This window comes from Monomorium pharaonis, chromosome 7, assembly GCF_013373865.1.
Source record: "Monomorium pharaonis isolate MP-MQ-018 chromosome 7, ASM1337386v2, whole genome shotgun sequence".
In the NCBI taxonomy this organism is placed as follows: domain Eukaryota; kingdom Metazoa; phylum Arthropoda; class Insecta; order Hymenoptera; family Formicidae; genus Monomorium; species Monomorium pharaonis.
Window position 1 is genome coordinate 7,806,101 of NC_050473.1, and position 19,725 is coordinate 7,825,825.

At 35.9% G+C, this 19,725-nt stretch overlaps 2 protein-coding genes and 1 long non-coding RNA gene across 8 annotated transcripts in view; 2 read left to right on the plus strand and 1 right to left on the minus strand.

Annotated features, from left to right (window-relative positions):
• Nucleotides 1-3,582, plus strand: part of LOC105840067 (dopamine D2-like receptor) — a 228,577-nt gene extending 224,995 nt beyond the window's left edge. For all 5 annotated transcript variants that reach the window (XM_036289526.1, XM_036289527.1, XM_036289528.1 and 2 more), the window contains one exon: nucleotides 273-3,582. In XM_036289526.1, the coding sequence (XP_036145419.1) occupies nucleotides 273-481 (209 nt within the window). In that variant the 3' untranslated portion in view covers nucleotides 482-3,582. The remainder of the gene's footprint in view (nucleotides 1-272) is intronic.
• Nucleotides 3,583-4,147: 565 nt separating this feature from the next.
• Nucleotides 4,148-18,694, minus strand: LOC105840065. Of its 2 annotated transcripts, XM_036289524.1 has the most exons (7): nucleotides 17,998-18,688; nucleotides 17,326-17,519; nucleotides 16,460-16,602; nucleotides 15,463-15,959; nucleotides 14,959-15,186; nucleotides 13,955-14,103; nucleotides 4,148-11,086 (listed from the first exon to the last, which is right to left on the minus strand). In XM_036289524.1, exons 1-7 carry the CDS (start codon nucleotides 18,665-18,667, stop codon nucleotides 11,063-11,065), a joined length of 1,905 nt encoding a protein of 634 aa, XP_036145417.1. In that variant the 5' UTR covers nucleotides 18,668-18,688; the 3' UTR covers nucleotides 4,148-11,062. The 2 variants fall into 2 exon arrangements, with proteins under 2 accessions (XP_036145417.1, XP_036145418.1); XM_036289525.1 differs by lacking the exon at nucleotides 4,148-11,086 and having other exon boundaries at nucleotides 13,968-15,186; nucleotides 17,998-18,694.
• On the plus strand, nucleotides 14,952-17,855 carry LOC118646498. Its single transcript, XR_004964063.1, has 3 exons — nucleotides 14,952-15,054; nucleotides 15,115-15,174; nucleotides 17,336-17,855. It is a non-coding gene; the product is annotated as an uncharacterized LOC118646498 (long non-coding RNA).
• Nucleotides 18,695-19,725: the final 1,031 nt, after the last annotated feature.

Sequence of the window (19,725 nt, forward strand, 5' to 3'; positions counted from 1 at the left end):
GAAACATTTTACCGGTCCAATACTTTATTATTTTTTATTATTTAAGATACAATTATTATAAAAAGAGAGTGCAAGCAATAAGCGTTTATTAAGTTATCTAATCATAATTAAAATTATACTTAAAAAGTAAGAATTAAGAATAATAATTAAGTGTTGTTATACGTGAAAAAAAAGAGATCGTTAGATAATGTAATAATGGTTTAACTAATATCACATATTACATCATTTATAAACTAACGGAAATATTTTAATTAACCCCATAAATGTCACAGGTGTCTTTCTAATATGCTGGGTGCCCTTCTTCTCTTGCAACGTTATGGATGCAATCTGCACGAAGCTGACGAAGGCTTGTCAGCCTGGTGTTACAGCCTTCATCGTCACTTCCTGGTTGGGCTACATGAACAGCTTCGTGAATCCCGTAATATACACTGTGTTCAACCCCGAATTCCGTAAGGCCTTCCGCAAACTGATCAGCGTATAAGCGAGCGATTTCATCCGCTCCCGTTGCTGAAGAAGAGACACGGGACAGCTAACGTAACTCGATGTGAATCGTCGTATTTGTGATGTAACAACGAGACTGTAGGCTCTTGGCAAACTCGCAACAGGTACTGTTGTTCTTGTATTTGGAACCTCAGCAGCTGCGTTTGCCTATCGGTTTTCGCGTTTCGTTGCGTGTCAATTGTTTTCCAAGCGAATAAGAAAAGCCGAATTTTATGTGAGACATTTTTCCCTTTTCTAATACTTACGGTCTGCGACATGAAAAAGAAATCGACATTATTTTCGTTGTACGTCATCATATACGAGCTGGGCATTTCATAAAAATAATTTGTGAAGTTGCAAAAAAATAGTTAAAATAATGGAAATAAAAATGATATTTTTAATTAAATTTTTTGTGTAAGTATGCTGTAAAATATGGAAACATTATCTAATTGTGATGCATTCCAGCTTTAGTTTAAAACTGTGTTTCAAGACCGACAAACACGTAATTGGCAGTTTGCATAAAATTTTAAAAATTTACGTGAATATTGTTAGGCACCAAGATCAACTTTGATTGAAAAAATGGTGTTCTTCTTCGCTTAATTATGTTATTAATATCTTTTTCTCAAATTTATTTCATACTTAAGACGGATAAATGTACAATATGCTATCAAAGATATTTATTATTGATTATCATGGATCTATGAAGGAAAATGAAGAAGATATTTCTTTATTTGATACTTATTCGATAAAATTGACACACAATTAAACAGCGAAAATTGCTGAATTGGTAAATTTGTTGTTACCGCAGCAATGATTCATCGCGTCCACGTGCGTGAAAACGCGTGCACTGTGATATTGAACTATTGTGGCATGACGCGCTATGTCACGGAGGACACACACGTGCGCTAGAATACACGTGCACGAACGTTGGGAGTTGAATTCTCGCACGAGTAGCTCAAGTAATTACTAAGTAAGGCTTTGCGAAGCAAAGGCAAATACGCCGCGTCAATCAACTACGCGGTATCGCGCAAATTAGCAGGAAATTTAGGTATTCTGTACAAATCACTTGCGTTTACGATGCCCGAAGGACTCGTTAGAGACAGGCTAGCTCTGTGTTGAGGTGTAATAATCGCGCGTTCGTAAGGGCGGTTACATCTCTGGAAGGTAATTTAAGTTCGCGAAAGCAGGTAATAATGAAATTCAGGAGGGTGGAAGAGAGAGAGAGAGAGAGAGAGAGAGGGTGGGAGGAGAGTGCGGAGGGTTAAAGTTGTTAGAGGTGTATTTATTATGCGAGCATATATTACATATTATACATCTCCATCTGGATAATTAAGTACGCCATGACAGTATTAACGTAGGACATAAGTTATAGCAATATTTTTTCGCTCAAAGCAAAAGCAACCGAGACCGCCGTTTGTACGACGATAGAAATATGCTATACACCGTCGTGTGTCGCAGTGTAATTGAATGTATTTATACTTCGGTACGTATAGAGAATTAAAAAAAGAAAGTGAAGGGTGAGGGGGGAGAGAGAGAGAGAGAGAGAAAATGCGAGAGAAAAAGAGAGAAAGATATATTACATATATTATAAATAAATAAATTTACGTCCTTTCACGATATACAGGGTGACACTAAGTACGGGACAGAAGCTTTAGGACAACATGGAAGAAAATTAACTTTTTGGGAACAGTGTACCTTGGAAACACTTTGAACGCTCTTTAATGAGTTACTCGTGTTATCAAATGTTGGAGAATATAATTATTTCCAAGTTAGTCGAGATACCTATTAAAACCCGTACGTCGAGAATGAGATATTTTTCTGAACGTAAGAGTATTTAGGGGAAAAATAGTTAATTGAAGCTTTCGGGATTGTAATTTTTATTTTTGTGAAACCAGTGCGCTTTTTTCGAGAATGAAATGAATTCGCTATTAAATCGCCTTTCAAAAGAGAAAGGGGTTTTTTTAGTATTTTGAAAAAATTAAAACGCTTAGTCTCTCGATATTTACATATCGAGTTTCTCAGGGTTTCTCAATTTAGCGCCCCCATCACATACCATTGTGATCTCCCATTATAATAATCTGTTCAATCGACATACTTGTACTATGTTGAAATCATTAAACGATCATTAATTTGCAATATATATCTTTTTAACAATTAAACGCTTTATGAAGACGAATAGTGATTGAATTACAATCAAATTGTTGCAGCACAAATTTCTTAAAATCAAATCGTATATATCAGCATAAACATATATTTTATAATTTATTATAAAGATGCAGAGTTTGTGATAAAATGCAGGCAAATTTAAATTTATATGAAGTGTTCGCTCTCTCACCTGTTACGTCTTTTATTTCAAATTATGAAAAAGAGTGAGAGGCAATGAAAATTCGGTTAATAATATGCAAATTAAAAGTATAACTTTTAAATTAGAAATAAAATTATTACATAATTGAACAATTAAATTTTTTATGTTAGTTTATTAATCTTAATTAATAAACTGAAATAATAATAAAATTTTGATTAATTAACAAAGCGTATGTGTTCGAATATTTTTTCCGTAGTTTACGGATATTAGACTTTTTTGACGAATTTGAAGAGTTAGATCGTTTATCTGCAAAGTATTATGTAACAGATACATGAACAATAAAACGGAGAGCGTGAACGTGCAAGGATTGAGAACTCCTGATGTACATTATTTTACGATTTCACCATAACGCACACATGCACAGACGCGCGCGCGCAGGTTTGTAGACTTGCGAGTATCGTACGAGCTCGATCGAACGACGAAATTCCGGAACTTGTTCCAAACCGCTTCGGCGCGCTTTGATATGTAGGATTTGTCGCGATATTCCGATACCAGTGCCACCATTTACGAATCGTATGAATAATCAGGTGGACTTGGAACAATGACGACGGCATTACGTGAAGATTGGAAACACAATTCTCGGTTTCACGGCTCGATCGAGCACAAAAGCGCAACATCGGGATTTACGAACTCGCGATGTATAAATGCAAACTATCGCGGAGTGTCAATTCCACCTTAAAACATAAAGATAGAATACGGGTGTGAAATTAAATGTACCTTACGAAGGACTAAAAAAATAAGGATAAAAGAAATTGATCTAATAAGTGAAAAAAAAAATGAATGAAATATATAGGAGAAACGCTTGGTAAGGAGTTCGTTATCAAGTTTCGCGTTACGTCCGGAAGATTTCTGTTTAGACGGAAATTCTGCCGAGCATCTCGCGATGCTGTGTACGTACGTGTCCTAAGTTCCGATGATCTCTCACGTCCTCTGTTTCGTGGTCAAGCGTGTAACTCGCCGTGACCGAATTTTTAAACATATCATATATGGGGCGCGATAGCTGCCTACGAATCAACCAATCGACCGAATTATTCTTTTTCTCATTTCTTGAAATGATCAGCGGCGGCTGTATGTACACACCTCAAGACTTTTTCTGTAATTGAGCTGTAAGACGATGCGAATCAACGACTGCTATATTTTCTTCAAAGCCAACCGTGGAGTATCGCTCAACAGAATTCTGCGACAGCTTGGAAGAAAAAGAAGAAGAATGAAAGTTTCTCTAAAGTACTTAATTTACTTTTCTTGCTTAGTATCATTTAACAATGTAGTGTCTGTTAACAATCTCGCAGCGGAGAGGACAGCTTTTTTTTTTACGATAATGGCACGAGACGTCATCGCGTTTCTTAATGAAAATATGTAAACGTTTTATATTTCAGAAATACACTCAACTCAATGTCGTGATTTATGGACATGTATGAATACCGAAATCCCAATAATATTTAACAGCTTGGAACTTAAAGATTTATAACACAATAAACAGGCATTTTGATGCGAAAGAATTACTTTGGTAAGTAATTTTTACATTTTATTTGTCTTCAATGTTTATGGGAATCTATTATACATAGAACGACAAGAGTTAAAATAAATCTCTCGAAACGTTTATATATTTAACAGAAATGGAAGTTGTTCAGATTTAGTGTAAATTATATCCGTACTTTTACTATGTCAGAAATTAAACTTGTCAGTTTTGGAAGAAAAAGACAAACATATCTTTACATCGGGTCTTATTACGGCGCAAGAGAAATGCGCGGGAATGCAAAGTATATATACGATCCGTGTCCTGTGTTTGATTAACCTGTGCAGAGTTTCACGACTTTCCTCGCAATCGCGAAATTTATGTTTCAACTAATATTTGATTGACGTAATGTGAGCATCTCAAATCAAGTTTATACCGAAAATTCGGTGATTTCCTCAGGTTTCGAATATGAGCGAAGTGATTAGTGTTCGACAGAATATATGTAGTTAATCATTTGCATGACGTTAAAAACGCTTTGTTTATAGTAAATTAAAGCAAACAGTTATTAAAGCAAACAAACAAACAAATAAATTAGTAGCTTGCGTAGAGAGAGAGAGAGAGAGAGAGAGAGAGAGAGAGAGAGAGAGAGAGAGGAAGAAAGCTCAAGTAAAAAGTAATTAAATCTGACAGTGTTTTAGAATTAAGTTAATATAAAATTATTGAATTATTACATCATGAAGAGGTGCGATAGCGTCTCGATGCCAAGTGCATAAGATTAATCAACCGAACGTGATTGTGTTTATTGCATCAATTTCGAGCGTCATTTTCCTTTATCTGGAAATTTTACGTCAAGCATGTTTTCGTTTACATTACTTCGGAAATAAGTTTTTTGATAAAAAATTTAACGCTTTTCTTAGACGACGTCAATGTAAGTTTTTGATTGCAACTACTGCAAACAAAATTGCCGCTGTCGATCCCGAAATTTCGAGATCTACAGTCATGAAATTGTTCAGACACAAGATATTGGGAGTTTATTTTATGCTACAACTTCAAATATGATAATTTTTTAGGGAAAATTTGATTAGAAGATTGAAAATTCTTGCCAGCGAAATATTTTTATCAAAAGCTGATTTGTGTTCAAATTGAAAAAAATTTATTGTTTTCAACAAAATAAATTAAAAGATGTATTTAAATAAAATTATGACAAAGCGCCGATTCTACCTTATCTGTGTTTTTATTTGTTTTTATTTAAGTCTAAAAACGTTAGTAAAAGATATAAATGTGGAGGAATAATATTAAGTAAACAAAATACAGTCATGAAACTAATTGTATGGATGCACAAAATATTGAAAGTTAATTTTATGCTCTAAATTAAAAACATGCTCTTGATAGAAATTTGGCAAGGATTTTTACTTTTGATTTTTTCCTTAAAAAAGTTATGACATTTAAAGTTATAACTCCCCGTCTCTCCCGGTCTCTCCCCGTCTCTACCGCCTCTCCCGGTCTCTCCCCGTTTTTCCCGGTCTCTCCCCGTCTCTCCCCGTCTCTCCCGGTCTCTCCCGGTCTCTATCCGTCTATTTGATGATGTGTCAGTTGTAGTTAGCATGAGTGATGAATTTGCATAAAAAAATAATTTTCCATATCCTCGTGCGCGAGCAATTATATTTGTGACCGTATGTTGAAAACGATAATTTCGCTCTTGTTTTTACGTGTACGGTAAGCAATTTTTGTCTCACCAATCGGCATTTGTAATTTTACGTTGAAAATGTTAAGACTTAAGAAACTTAGCATGTTCGGAAGAAGAATCTTTGTAGGATAATTTTACTTTTTGAAAATAGATTTTATTTACACCCTTTTGCTCTTGAAAATTTAACAAGACCGTGCAATTTTTTTACTTGGCGTATCACTTTTATTTTTGGATATTTTTGGAACGTTAAATATTTGAGATATAGTAACGCATTTTAAATCAGCCCAGATGCAAGTTTTTGCACGATCCAGAACGTTGCGAATAATTCATGATATATCGTTCGTTTTGATGTGCACTATGTGCGTCCGTGCTGTTGCAATAACGTCTACAATCAAAGCTTTCTACTAGGTTTTTCGAATGCTGTATCACGTAGCTTTAAGCCTGCGATGTATATTTGTAAATATGTACTCTACGAGTTCTACACGAACACGGTGCCGTCAGTCCTATCGTTACGTACAGCTTCGTGTTAGCCACGTGGCGCGGTTTACGACGATGATCCAATCGGTCGTTGATTTAGGTAAAACGCAGTTCCCCTACGCAGTTTCATGTACGCCGCGTAAAATCCGAACGAGTGTGCGGTCACTTGCGATAAATGACACGTGTGCTCGAGTTTGACAAACGTCCAGCCGCAGAATCGAACGACAGATTCGTCGCGATCGGCGAGTTTTTTGCGTGGCTCTTTTGTGCAAAAGTGAGAAATCGCTCCGTTAGTTCAATTCTTCGGGTCATCGTGTCAAATGAGTTTCGCGAGTCCGGAATCATGCGACACGGTTATCCTTTTAGCCCGCTAACAATGACGATCTCCCTGTACCACTACCTTGTACAATCGGTTGCGTGTATCTGTCCCATTTAAAGTAAAACGCAACTATAAGGATAGATGCTAATGGATATTAATAAATTTGTAAAGTCTTCCTGCGAAATAATGTTGCGAATACGAAGACTGTCGCGCGAATGGAACCTCCTGCAGTCTCATGAATTCCGCTTCTTAGAATTCTGCTGTCGCGAGTTTCGTCGACTACTTTTAACTTCCTTCTCTCCGCGGGACAAGGTAACGGCATTTTGGCAGTGCGCAAGACAATATCCGCGTTACGCTAACGTTTAAAGTTTCTCAAGGGAGGGGAGGGAGGAGAAGGGAAGAAACATGAGATCGCCTCCGTCGCGGAATGAAATGCGATTTGACGCCGGAAGCGAAGAGAGAGAGAGAGAGAGAGAGAGAGAGAGAGAGAGAGAGAGATATATGCCTGGAGTTAAAGCTGCGGCTTTCAATTCGGGGATAAATCTTTTAATTTATGTAAACCTCCGAAAGGTATAAAACCTACTTAGTCGCTCTGGCCACAATGAATCCGCGCAAGCCGGCTGTGAAGTTTTAAGTCCTTTTCATAACTCTACTGAGAAGTTTGACGACTCTCTCTCTCTCTCTCTCTCTCTCTCTCTCTCTCTCTCTCTCTCTCTCGCTTGTCAACCGATCATCTTTCAACTTATCCCTCGCGGGAACCACGCGCCCCGTCTTCACCTTCGTAGATCGCGCCATGTGCCACTTAACGTCGTTGTAAAGGGTAAAGAGACTTCCGGACGAAGTCGATCGCTTCTTAATTAGCGAAGTTCGCACGCTTTGCTTTCCGTGTCGCTGACGAAGCGCGGAGGATATACAGGTATATGGCGGATATTCCAGCTTGAATCCCTCCGCGTGTCCTTGATGCGTTTCCACAACCGATCTCGAGAGAACCACATTCTCATTCCCCGTTTGGCATCGCGTTTAGCACTTGTGCTAAGTGGCTGTCTGATCCCGAAGTCTCACCCTCAGAGGCCAATTAATTAATAGATCGAAGACGCGTATCAAGTGGCTATGCTCAGTGCTAAATGCATGGCGAAGAATATTGGTTCCTGTCTGACGATCTAAAAGAATATGCAAGCATGAAACCCGCTTCCAGACGAAGAATAGCCAAAAATATATTTGTGCGAAGAGAGAAAGAGTGAGAGTGAGAGAGAGAGAGAGAGAGAGAGAGAGAGAGAGAGAGAGAGAGAGAGAGAGAGAGAGAGAGAGAGAGAAATAGAGAGGAGAGATAGGGAAAAAGAGAGAGGTAAGCCTAGTCTTCTGTTATAGCGTGACACTTCGAAAGATGTTAGAAAGTTTCTTATAATTCCTGAGTAAAATGGCTGTATTTTTCTAACCTGATACTTTCCCCCCCCCCTGTACATATGATACGCGACACATGTATATGATATGTATCGATACACACACATAACGATATACGACACGCGCGTGAAGACGATGTCACAATTTGCGAGAACAAGTCAACGTAGCAACTGTATATCTGTGTAAATATATGTCTAATTGAGGAAGCATGCCTGCGTTTGTTTGCGTGCACGTTTGTATGCGTGTGGAAGCGAAGTGCGAGACGGAGATTCTGACGATTCCCAATTGAATGAGAATCACGGAAGCTCTCCGCGAAGCGATCACGTCGGCACGTTGTCTTTCGAGGATGGAAGTGTTGGAACGATATAACGTGTTAAAAAATAAGATATATATATATATATATATATATATATATTATATATATATATTATACATAGTATGTTATATATACGACGTAACGTACGCGCGTGTTACGCCGATGCGTGAGATCGGATGCTGTGTTTTCCTATGGATTTCTTATTTATTATCACCAATGGTCTATACAGGGCATAGGTTTAAGGAAAGAACCTTTAATTTGCTGAGATTTAAGCCGCGCGAGAAATATGACAACTAAAAAAATGAATTAAGAAATGCTGTATGTATATACTGAAGGCAATACCTATACATACTTAAGAGAGCGCGAAAAAATACGCGAGGACACATGTTCACACGTGACATGAACATACATACACACACAGAGAACAGGACACTTGTTAAAAGTAATAAATTATAGTATAAATTAAGAGTGATCTTGTGTAATTTTTTTTACATTTTAAGGAGGGCGACGGTGGACGAACGCGTATGATTAAGCGTATTTGTGATATTAATCAATATGACTGATTCGGTTAAATCCTCAAAGTAGTAAATAAATGTGCGTGTAATGTGGGGATATCGTTTCTGCAACGTATCCCGTTTATTAATGAATACCGCGTAAAATAACGTCGCTAATGAGTTTCGACACGGCGCGTGTATCAAAATGAGTCCGGTGTCCTGTACTGGGAAATGCGCATGATAAAAGGACTTCGTAATCGCAACAGTTTCAATTACGGTTAAAATAATGAAAAATAACGATAGAGCACCCGGGCGGATCCAATTTGCAATTAAATCGCTCATGCTATCTCTATAAAATGCACGAATGAAGTAATCTAACGTAAGCCGACGGCGGGATTATTCACTCTACGGCGCGAAGAAATTCTAGGATGGAAAACGAGATAAACCTATATTATTCTCACCAGCGCGTAATTAAGTGTGAAACTTACAGCTGACTCCTAGTCAGTCGCCTCGCGTTGTAACAAAAAAAAAAAAAAAATGGAAGTGGCGGATTATTCAGGTGCATTTATTCATGTTAAATTGCGAATCGTAAAACAGTGATGATACACACGGGGCACACAATTATCCTGCATAATTGCTTGACAATTCGAGTGAAGATGAACTTGAAATGCAACGTGACAACAGGATATAAATATCCCTCGTTACATAGCAAAACTTGCAGTTTGTTGAAGATTTAATATAAATATAAATAATGAAGTATAGAAGCTTATAATATATTTTTAATTATTTATTTGAAAGTCGGAGTATTAAATATATCTATGAAAGGACAATATAGCTTAGAATTTATATTACTTTTATGAGGAATTGATGTGTCTCTGCAAGAATATAAATAAAAAGCTAACGAAAAGCACAATTAGCAATTTAAATATTTCAAAGAGTAGTCCCAATCTTAATGATTAAAAATATTTCTGAACGAATTTAGTATAAATAGTGAAAATTTATTGTCAGTTGTACGTCTGGTCTATTTTTTACATGTATTCTCGTTTGAGTCGATTCTTTATTCCAATCAGATCATTTTCGCCACTAGATGTGACAACTTTTTTTTCAAGCTACTGCAACTCGTAGAGTCCACCAATACGTGTGACTACATTGATTCGGTTCGATGCAATCTGCAGTGACAATGGTCGCGACCAACTACCACGGCCGCCAACGAAATTCAATCTGCAGCGCAATCGTTTGGTGCCAACTTTTACGGACGTTTGAGGAATAAAAGGTATCCCGGGATTTCGATCGTGCGAGCATCGGGATACTTGGCTGTGTGACGAACAAAAGAAAGAATAGCCGAACGAAAATAGACAGATAAATAGCAAAATGAAAGCTGATACGTAAACGAATGGCAAGTGGTATGGAAAGCGTTATTGTCTCGTGTACGTGAAGAGACAGATCTGAACTAATTTTTCCATGCACAAACTATTTGCTTTGTGAATAAAACTTGTATATAACGTGTAAAACAGTTTAACTTGTCTTTATTTATTATTTGTTATGATAAACTGGGAAATATTAGCGCTACTGCAAATCCAAAATGAATTATTATAATCAACTTTATAACATTTCGAAACATTATAAAATTATAACAAGAACGTAATGTGTGTAACAATGAAAGAGAAAGGATAAGGAATTAATCTGGAATTAATATGGAATAGTCATTTTCTAAATATTATTGATTACGGAAATAAATTAATGCAATGATTTTGGAAAATAATAAATTTTATTGATATGTTTATAATATATTAAATATATTAATTTATTGATTAAATTATTGATATAATATATCAAATATAATATATTAAAATATTAAAATAGCTTTAACAAAAGGCTTATACACTCGATAGTACTAAATAAAATTTAAAACTATTTATAAATATTATTGAACAATAATAGAAAGCTACTTTTGTAGGAATGCTCTTGAAATTTTTTCTAATTATAGCAATTAAATTGTGTATATAATATATTGAATCTAATGTATACATTACACAAGTAGTTTGGAATAGTGGTTCTAAATTCCTATTAAGGACGGTATCCAGCTCCAATCTGAAATGATATGTTATCTTAGAAAGATTAATTATAATATATTAAATAATGTTAGTTATATCAATCTTTTACGGTGTGATATTTAAGTAATCATAATCTTTTTAAATAATTGAAACAATAATTCTCATTAAATTAATTGAAAAAATCTGTTATTTGAAAACCTGGAGAAGTATATTAAATGTTTGCAATTTTTTTATACGACAGAAAGTTACGAGGTGAATTAAGCAAAATTTTGTGGCGTATTTTCTAATTGTCACGTCATTTACCACATTGTCGTTTATCATTTTTTATTTTAATTTGTGTTTTAAATCTATGTTTAAATTTTATTAAATTTTGAATAAATACAATTTCTGCAGTTAAATTTAATTAAATCTTGATGAAATTTAACGGATACTCTATTTTCTAAATTTTGATAGAATTGCATTTAATGTTGTGTAATTCAATCCGTACGCGACCCACAAATGTTTGTCGTTTTAAACCTACGGGTTGGAATTCATGCGTGTATATCCTATTTCACGCAATTTCAATTAATTTAATTAAATTCTCTTTATACACTTCCTCGGAGGAAGCTCTGTAAAGATAAACACCAAACGTGAGCACGCGCCGCTCGATATTTCAACGAGCACAATTTGTTTAGCCGGCGGCGTCGGGACTCGTTTCATCTTTAATCCCTCGCGATTAATCATATTTACCGACTGCGAAAATAATTGCCGCCGCTACAAAACAAGGCAACGTGGTGGTCCGCGGCTATGCGCCTCCTCCCGTCCTCTCGGCCGAGATAGAAACTTCCTCGGGTGTAATTAATGTAAATAAGAAACCCAGGTGACTACGGACGAGAGATGCCTCATTTCTCTTTGCCTACCTTCGTCCCTTCTACGCGGCCACGATGAAAAGAGAGCCCGGCACCTGCGGCACTCGGCACGCGGAATGGCCACACGGCCGTATCTCGTGTTAAATTTTTGAAGGATTTACGAGCAACATTGCGCCGCGAACGGAGAGTACAGCGGAACATTTTATTTGCGCTTTTGCGCAAAGTGGGAAACTTTCATTCTTAGGGAATACACATTTTAACGCTCGGCACCGAAGAAATACAGGGCGGTCGTCTTTTTGCAAGAGTAATACTACTGATGAGCAAGTGCAACGTTATTTAAATAAACGCCTTTAGCTAATAATTTTATAGTGCTACAGTCGCGAAATTTGATGTTTCTGTTGTTACAAATTATCTCGTCGTTACGTAATTGTTTCATCACATTTCGCAGTATTTCAACGTTTTAGGAAGCTTTATAAAGAGTTAAAATATTTTATAATACAAATTGTCATGTAAAATGACACTTATGTATTTGCCGATATTATATTGCCACTTTCTATTGCTTTTCCGTTCGTAAAATGATGATTGACAGATTAATAAAAATAGAAAGAAAAGAGAAAGGCTCGGAAGCTTTCGTACGGACGAACAATTTAATATATGCGGCAGGGAATTTGTGTAAAATAAAATTCGTTTTAATATAACAGTGCGACAAATTGGTTTTCACCAAAATGGTCGAAGTTTACGTATGCCAATAGACCAACAGAATTGTCAGGCACGAACGTGTATGATTAACAAAATTGGTTTACTAATTAATATCTCGTGAATACGCGTTCCATATTCATAAGCTTCTACCAGCGAACTTCCAACGTTCGATGGCATTTGCCGGAGCAAATAGACGTACTTCCAAATGATAATTAGGAATCTACTATATATAGAATAGAGAGTATTGAAATTTCCACTTTGAAATATATCTAATATATTTGGTCGTGAATGGTCCATTCATAGAATTCGGAATTAGATGTTCATATTTAATGTGTGCGCGTATATAAAAATTAATAATAAAACTAGAAATATTACAAATAAAATAAATTTATATAAGAATTATAATGCTTTTTTAAAATTTATTGTATTTGGTTAGAATCTAATGTAAATTTTTTTATGTATTATTCTTTTTATATCGTTTTAGCTTTTCATTTATTTAGTAATGCTAAATACGGAATGCAATGATAAATTTAAATACAAGTTTTTGTTAAATAAAGTTATGTATATTTGCCGAATATATTAATCTTTATAATTAGAATATTGTAAAATATGTCATATTCTTAAGTTTATGAATTTTAAATATTTTAACTCAAACATTATTTATCTAGTATATAATATCTAATAATTTGAGAAAATTAGATAGATTATTTCAATGTGCGATATTATCAAAATCTCATTTGTATTGTTCTCCAAGGAAATACATTATAAAAAAGTGATTATATCTGACAATCATGCAATAGTCATTCAAACACGAATGACGTTTATGTTCCCGGGGATTGAATTATTCAGTCAATTAAATGGAATAATAAATTTAGCGAGTTCGCGGCTACACAACAAAGTGCGGAAATATGAATGCACTAAATTTAATGACAAACTCCAAAGCGGCGCGGTAATTTCCTTCTTTTATTCGCCTTTCGCCTGCGTTCCGAGAGGTATGGCCGCTTTATTCCGAATAACGCGAAAAATATGTCCGATAAAAACTGCAATTTGCTTGATTTACTCGTGAAAATGCACGATGCTCGAATCTCGATGCGAAGGCGCTATTGGCGCGAAGTGAAACATGATGGAAAAAAGTCATGAAGTAATAAAGAAAAGGAAACTTGGCACGCAGATGACGATAATATATGTATATAGAAGACGGAAAGGGAAAAAAAGTAACGAAGAGTGGGCTGCTCGTAACTAGCAAGCACGAAGCTAATAAAAACGACCAAAGTAATATCGGGAGCATTTAAAAAAAGCTCTCGAGCGGGGTAAACACCGCGCACCACAAAACTCACAATCGCGCCTTGAGAATTCACCTTTGCAAATGCGGGAGCGCGCGGTTGCGGTAATTTCGCCAAAGTTAAACCCGCTTTCGCGATCCCAGGCTCCATCGGTCTCGTAGTGGGATTACCCGTATGTAAGGTGTAATTTATTCCGCCGAAACCTCCCAGTTGCAGCTGTAATCCTGTAAAGTACGTTAATTGTATTATGCCTACCAATTGCGCGCGAAAGAGTTGTTGAATAAATGAGCCCTTAAATCAGAAGGTCGAATTGCTGGAAGATTCTTGTTGAAGAATTGCAGGCAGAAAAAGGTAAAAAGATACATGTATATTTAAATGTCCTAAAATTTTGTAGCAATAAGTTGTCGAAAAATTAAAATGATTATTTATTTCAAACAGTGGAAGATGATCACCAATATTAACATATCAAATCGTTTTTGGATGGTATTTCTTAAACAAGAACTAAAAAAAAATTTTGAAAACAATAATAAACTAGATGATGTATTCTATCAAATAGTATACAGTTTTTATAATATTTTCATATTTTGTAATGATCAATATTTTCGCAATATAATCAAGAATGAACATTTGAGAAATTGAACCCCAAAACTGGCAGTTCTAATAGGCTATATTTTCTTTTTCTTTTTAAAAAATATGAGTTATTTTTGTAAAAAACGTTTACAAGTTAATGTATATGAAGATTCCTAGAAGATTCTTCTTTCACTTCGATGTAAAATATTTTTTTATCGATTATACAAACACCAATGCTGTTGTGTTGCACAGAGTTTCACTTCAGCTCGCGTACGTCAATATCGCGCAAAATTTCCTATCTAATAGTTGTCGTATCAAAATCTAAAGTATTTTACAGATAAATTTTTGCCGAAACTGAAACTCGTTATATCACTCCGCTATTCTATTAAATTCCGGAGCACTCTCGATGGATTTCTGTATTTTCAGAGAAATTCCAGGTGTTACATGAAATGCATGTTACGGTCGAAACCGAAGATGTAAAACTTGCTTGGCGTATAGAGCTAAGATACCTGTGGGATACCATGGATCTCTTGCCTCTTGAGTTTGTCGTAATTGTGCCACGTGATGTAAACTTTGCCCGAGGTTCAAAGTTGGCATGCTCGCAGGTATGTCCGCCGTCATGCTACCAGGTATGCCCGTTGATATGCCATCAGTTATGCTTCCAGATATACCATTGGGTGTACTTGTACTCAGACTGTTTGGTATGCTTGCCGTGAAATCCACAGGTAAGTCAACGTCTGTAATAAAATATCGTACTCGCGTTAAAACTTCTTTGTATCGATATTTAAATGTAGAGAAAGGTCTTAGGCAAAATTGAAGAATTTACAAGATGATTTCACTTCATAAATTTATAAAATTAATTAGCGGAATGCAACAGTTGCGATAATACAATTAGATATTTAGTCCTTTGCTACCGTCACTTTGTATTTAGAAACCTTATGAAGGAAAAATCAAACTTTAACTTACTTAGACTATTACTTTAATAATTATGATAAGATGTAACCATGTCATACCTGGCGACAACTTGTTCCTTGCCGCCGCGTCGGGCATTATGGATTTTAATGGTAGAATTTCGGAAACATCGTTTTCAATTTCTATCGGCCAAGAAATGGACGAGAGAGGAACAGTCGGCAAAACGAATTTCGTCTTTCTGGCCAGAGACAGCGGAATGTAGCCGGACGATGTTTCTGGTTCTGAGAATTGTTGCAAAGGCCAGTCGTGTTTGAGTTTCACGGGCACCGCGTAGTCCGGAAAGGAGTTTTGAATACCCTTCAGTTCGCTCTTGTGCTCTTCGGGGAGAATGTAATTCAACATGGAGCTTTGGATTTCAGCGCTCTTCGGTGCTTCCAGCGTTAAGAATTTAAAGTCATGCTCGTTGATCTTGGCACTGCTCTTCGGCGTGCGTGAAAGCACATGGCTGTGCATGCCGTTATTCAATTTGCTCAGGGTGGGAAGCAAAGAGGTGACAGCTCCATGTTTAGTAGCGTGGAAATAAATTGGTTCGTGGGTGCTGAATCAGAGAAACAGAATTTATATAAATGTAGTAATTCTCCTATTATTTCCTATCATTTATTAATTGATGCGATTAGTTTTCTAAGATTCTCAATTTTGCATCATAAATTCTACAATTATAGAATAATTAATATTAATAGAAATAAGATAAGTTAATAAAAAATAACGAGCTTACATTAAGCTATTTGCAGATGTTATTTCCTTATTATTATTTCAAGTATATAATTTTACATTGAGGTAGTGCTAAATTGTTACAAAAGAAGTGAAATCAATTATGCTAAATAAGTACATCTGAAATTACTCACTTCGGATAATCATAATTACATTAATTTTGCGAAAAGCCATTTGCAATGACACGACGCGATTGTTTTAGAACATAATGGTACTCGAACTGTTCTCATTCGGCAATTGAGTAACTTTACAAGTTTAGTTTACTACATAGTTACAATGCTGTAACCAACCGAGCGGATAATAAAGCTCCGGTCAGCCATTACGTACTTTCCGGCGGACGGCGCTATTGACGTTGCCATGACAGGCGAACTGGGCTTGGTTGTTAAACTCGTTAAGATGTGACCTACAATCGAGGATTGGTTTGCGCTAACTGAGATTGATGGAACGGCGGTTTGCGAGCTGTCAACCGGCTAAAAGCAATACAAACATTTATTAGCGCTGCGTACTCGATATATTTCTTCAGTGCTTTCACTTTTGTTTATCTTGCATTTTCAGATCTCCAGTATCCAATAGCATGCTAGAATTACGCATTACCATTATTAATATAAAACTATAAAAAAGTTTGTTAGTCTTATGTCTTATTCAGTAACTTAGTAACTAAGAAATATAGAAATATATAGAAATGTTGATTGCATATGTATTTTTAAACTTCTTAAATTATATTATATAAAGAAATTTGTATTAATATTATATAAAGAATATTATATAAAGAATTTATTGTGATAACATGATAACAGTGATTTTAATGTTTACTGGGTATTAACAAAAATATTATTAATTTAATTTTAACGGATTTAATAATAAGGAGGATGTAAAAATAATAACATAGTCAGAGTGAAGTAATTATAAACTTTCATAATTTGAAGCATCAAATTATATTTTTAAATTCTATCCATTTTACGCGCACTCCCTGTTCTAGTTGCAAGTAGATACCCGTAACACAAAATTTGATAAGGTTGACAGAATCGTGACGGTTTTCATTTACAATTGCAATTATTCACTGCAAAATGGATATGTCAAAATTTCCGCGAAATAGGTTTCCGCCTTCGGCTGTATCAGATTCACAACGGACAGGATTAAATTTTGATTATATAATATTTCTTTGTGTAAAAGCAAAATATCAACTGGCTTACCGTATTACAGTTGCTAGTCGATGTCATCATCGGGCCGAGTACCATCTTGGAAGCTGAGGAATTAGTTTCGCCCATACCAGAAGTCATAGCAGGATTATGTCTATACATTGACGACGGTGTCATACTTAATGGCAGGAGGTATTCGGAAGACGGAACCATCGGCATCGAGGATAATCTAGGCGCGTGATCTGCGACTAGAAATATTATAAGCGCAGGATAAAATGCACCGCAGAAAAGTTTTTAAGGCACCATCAAAGCGACACGGTGCCATCCTGGAACGAGTGAAGGAAAACAAAGTTGTCCCATAGGAATAATACATTATTTTTGACCCCTCGAGGGTGGATGTTATACGCAAGTATCAGATTTAACTTGATAATTGGAAATTATTCCGCAATAATTAACGCGATGCAATCAAGTTAAAATTCCGAGGGGACGAGTTTGTCTAACGCCTCAATTAACAAATTGTTTTAGTAGGAAAAAATTTAATATCGGATTGCCCACGAAACAATTTGCGCAAGTTAAAAAAAAAACCGAATAGAAAGTTCGGGAGAAAAAAGAAATTGAACTGTGTCCGTTATCAGAAAAAAATTTATTCTCTCTCCGATGTGACGTTAAACAAAAAAATTCCTATGATATGCCCTCGAAATTGCAATGTAGCATCTGTAAACTCACCGTATTTTGTATGTGGCCAGGATTTCCCGTTTTCAAGCGAGGTCGGTATATCTTTATATCGCTCGTACAAGTCGATCGGTTTAATGTAATCATCTCGATAGAATTTGATCGAGTTGGAGATGGACGGGGATTCGTGGAGAGTCGCTTGTTTCTGAAACGAGGCTTGTTCAACCGGGGATGATTGTCCGCGGAATAAGTTTTTAAATGGCATCTCAGTCGTAAACAACTGTCCGTTGAGCGGTGCTTGGCTCCCGTACGTTCGTCCCTCGATGATTTCCTCCGGCGTAAGAGATTGTTCTTCGAAAGGATTGTCTCTGAGGACCGACCGTTCTCCACGCAATTCTCCGTTCTTTAGTACTGCGTCTTTGAGAAACGGTTTATCTCTAAACGATGTTGGAGTAAAGGAATTTTGTTTGATCGGTTGATGATGAAAAATCGGAAAGCCGGCTGGATGGACGATCTGGTCCTTCCAGGACACGTCGCCAAGGGTTTGCTGACCGGTAGCTTGACCTATCACTGCAGTTGGAGTTTGCAGACTGACCGTCTTGTCGATAAACGGTTGATCCGGAAAGAGATTCTGTGAACGAGATTTGCGATGAGACGCGACGTTCGCATTGGAGAAAACGATGTCTCTTCTAATTTCGTATGCCCCCACAGATATTACTGTCATCGCCGTGACGACAACCTGAAGACAAACAAAGACACGTTCAGAAATATTGTTCGAGATTACGATGATTACAAGAGGCTCACCAGGATTCGCATTTGGTACGTCATGAATAATTGTTCACGTTTGTCGTCTTATTGCAAATTATTATTCACCAAGTTCTTAAAATTAATGAATTGTTAACATGTGTTAACTCGCGATACTTGTACAAATTTTATTGTAATGTTAAAGATCGAACGTAATGACTCCAAGTGTAAGTGATCGAGATCGACAGTCTTTTATAGGATTGATGAAACCTTTCTTCCAGTTTTTACCCTTCCATTGCCGATACAAGACTGGTTTGGTGAAACATGTACACACTTGACACCTTTCTCCTTCTAGTATAGGATTTGATTTTATTTAATTTTCCTTATGGCGTACGACATAATACTATAATATTACAAGTTATAAATTTTATGGGAAATTTAATATAAATATTTTAATTATTTTATTACAAAAACTGCTTCTGAGATTATGAATCTTATAAATCTCAAAAATATTTAAAGCAGATACATATTTATTTATGAAGATGTTAAAAAACGCAATATTTTTAAATATAAAATGATTGAATAACTACTTTTTAAAGAATTCGGAGAAAAGAAATTTAAGTATAATTAATGGTTTCAAAATATATACTTTAAGTACTGGATTATTTATAATAAATAATATAATAAAGCACATTTTAATACTTTTTAAGATATTTATTATAACTTGAATATTAAGAGGAATAAATACTTTCTTTTTTTTTATCTATTTTTATTTTTTCTTGAAACTGTGTCGAATTCTTGATAAGAATATAAGAATCTGCTACGAGATTTTGTAGCTATAAGAAATTGCTACGAAATCTTTTCAGTCGCATGGATCGGAAAGAGAAATAAAGATACACTGAAAGAAGAATTGCGCTCGCTGCTTTTCGTTTTAAGTGCAGATGCAATGCAAGAAGGAGCCAAGTCCGCGTCGAGGTCCTTCATGGAAAATTGCTCGCAATGGAGGCGGCCAATTGCAGAGGTTGCCTTTTACGCACA

Coding starts and splice junctions, on each gene's coding strand:
- LOC105840065 (XM_036289524.1), bottom strand. CDS start 18,667: ATGACAGTAATATCTGTGGGGGCATACGAAATTAGAAGAGACATCGTT. Junction 17,520..17,997: donor CTGGCCACATACAAAATACG/GTGAGTTTACAG, acceptor TAATATTTCTAG/TCGCAGATCACGCGCCTAGA. Junction 16,603..17,325: donor CGACTAGCAACTGTAATACG/GTAAGCCAGTTG, acceptor TATTGCTTTTAG/CCGGTTGACAGCTCGCAAAC.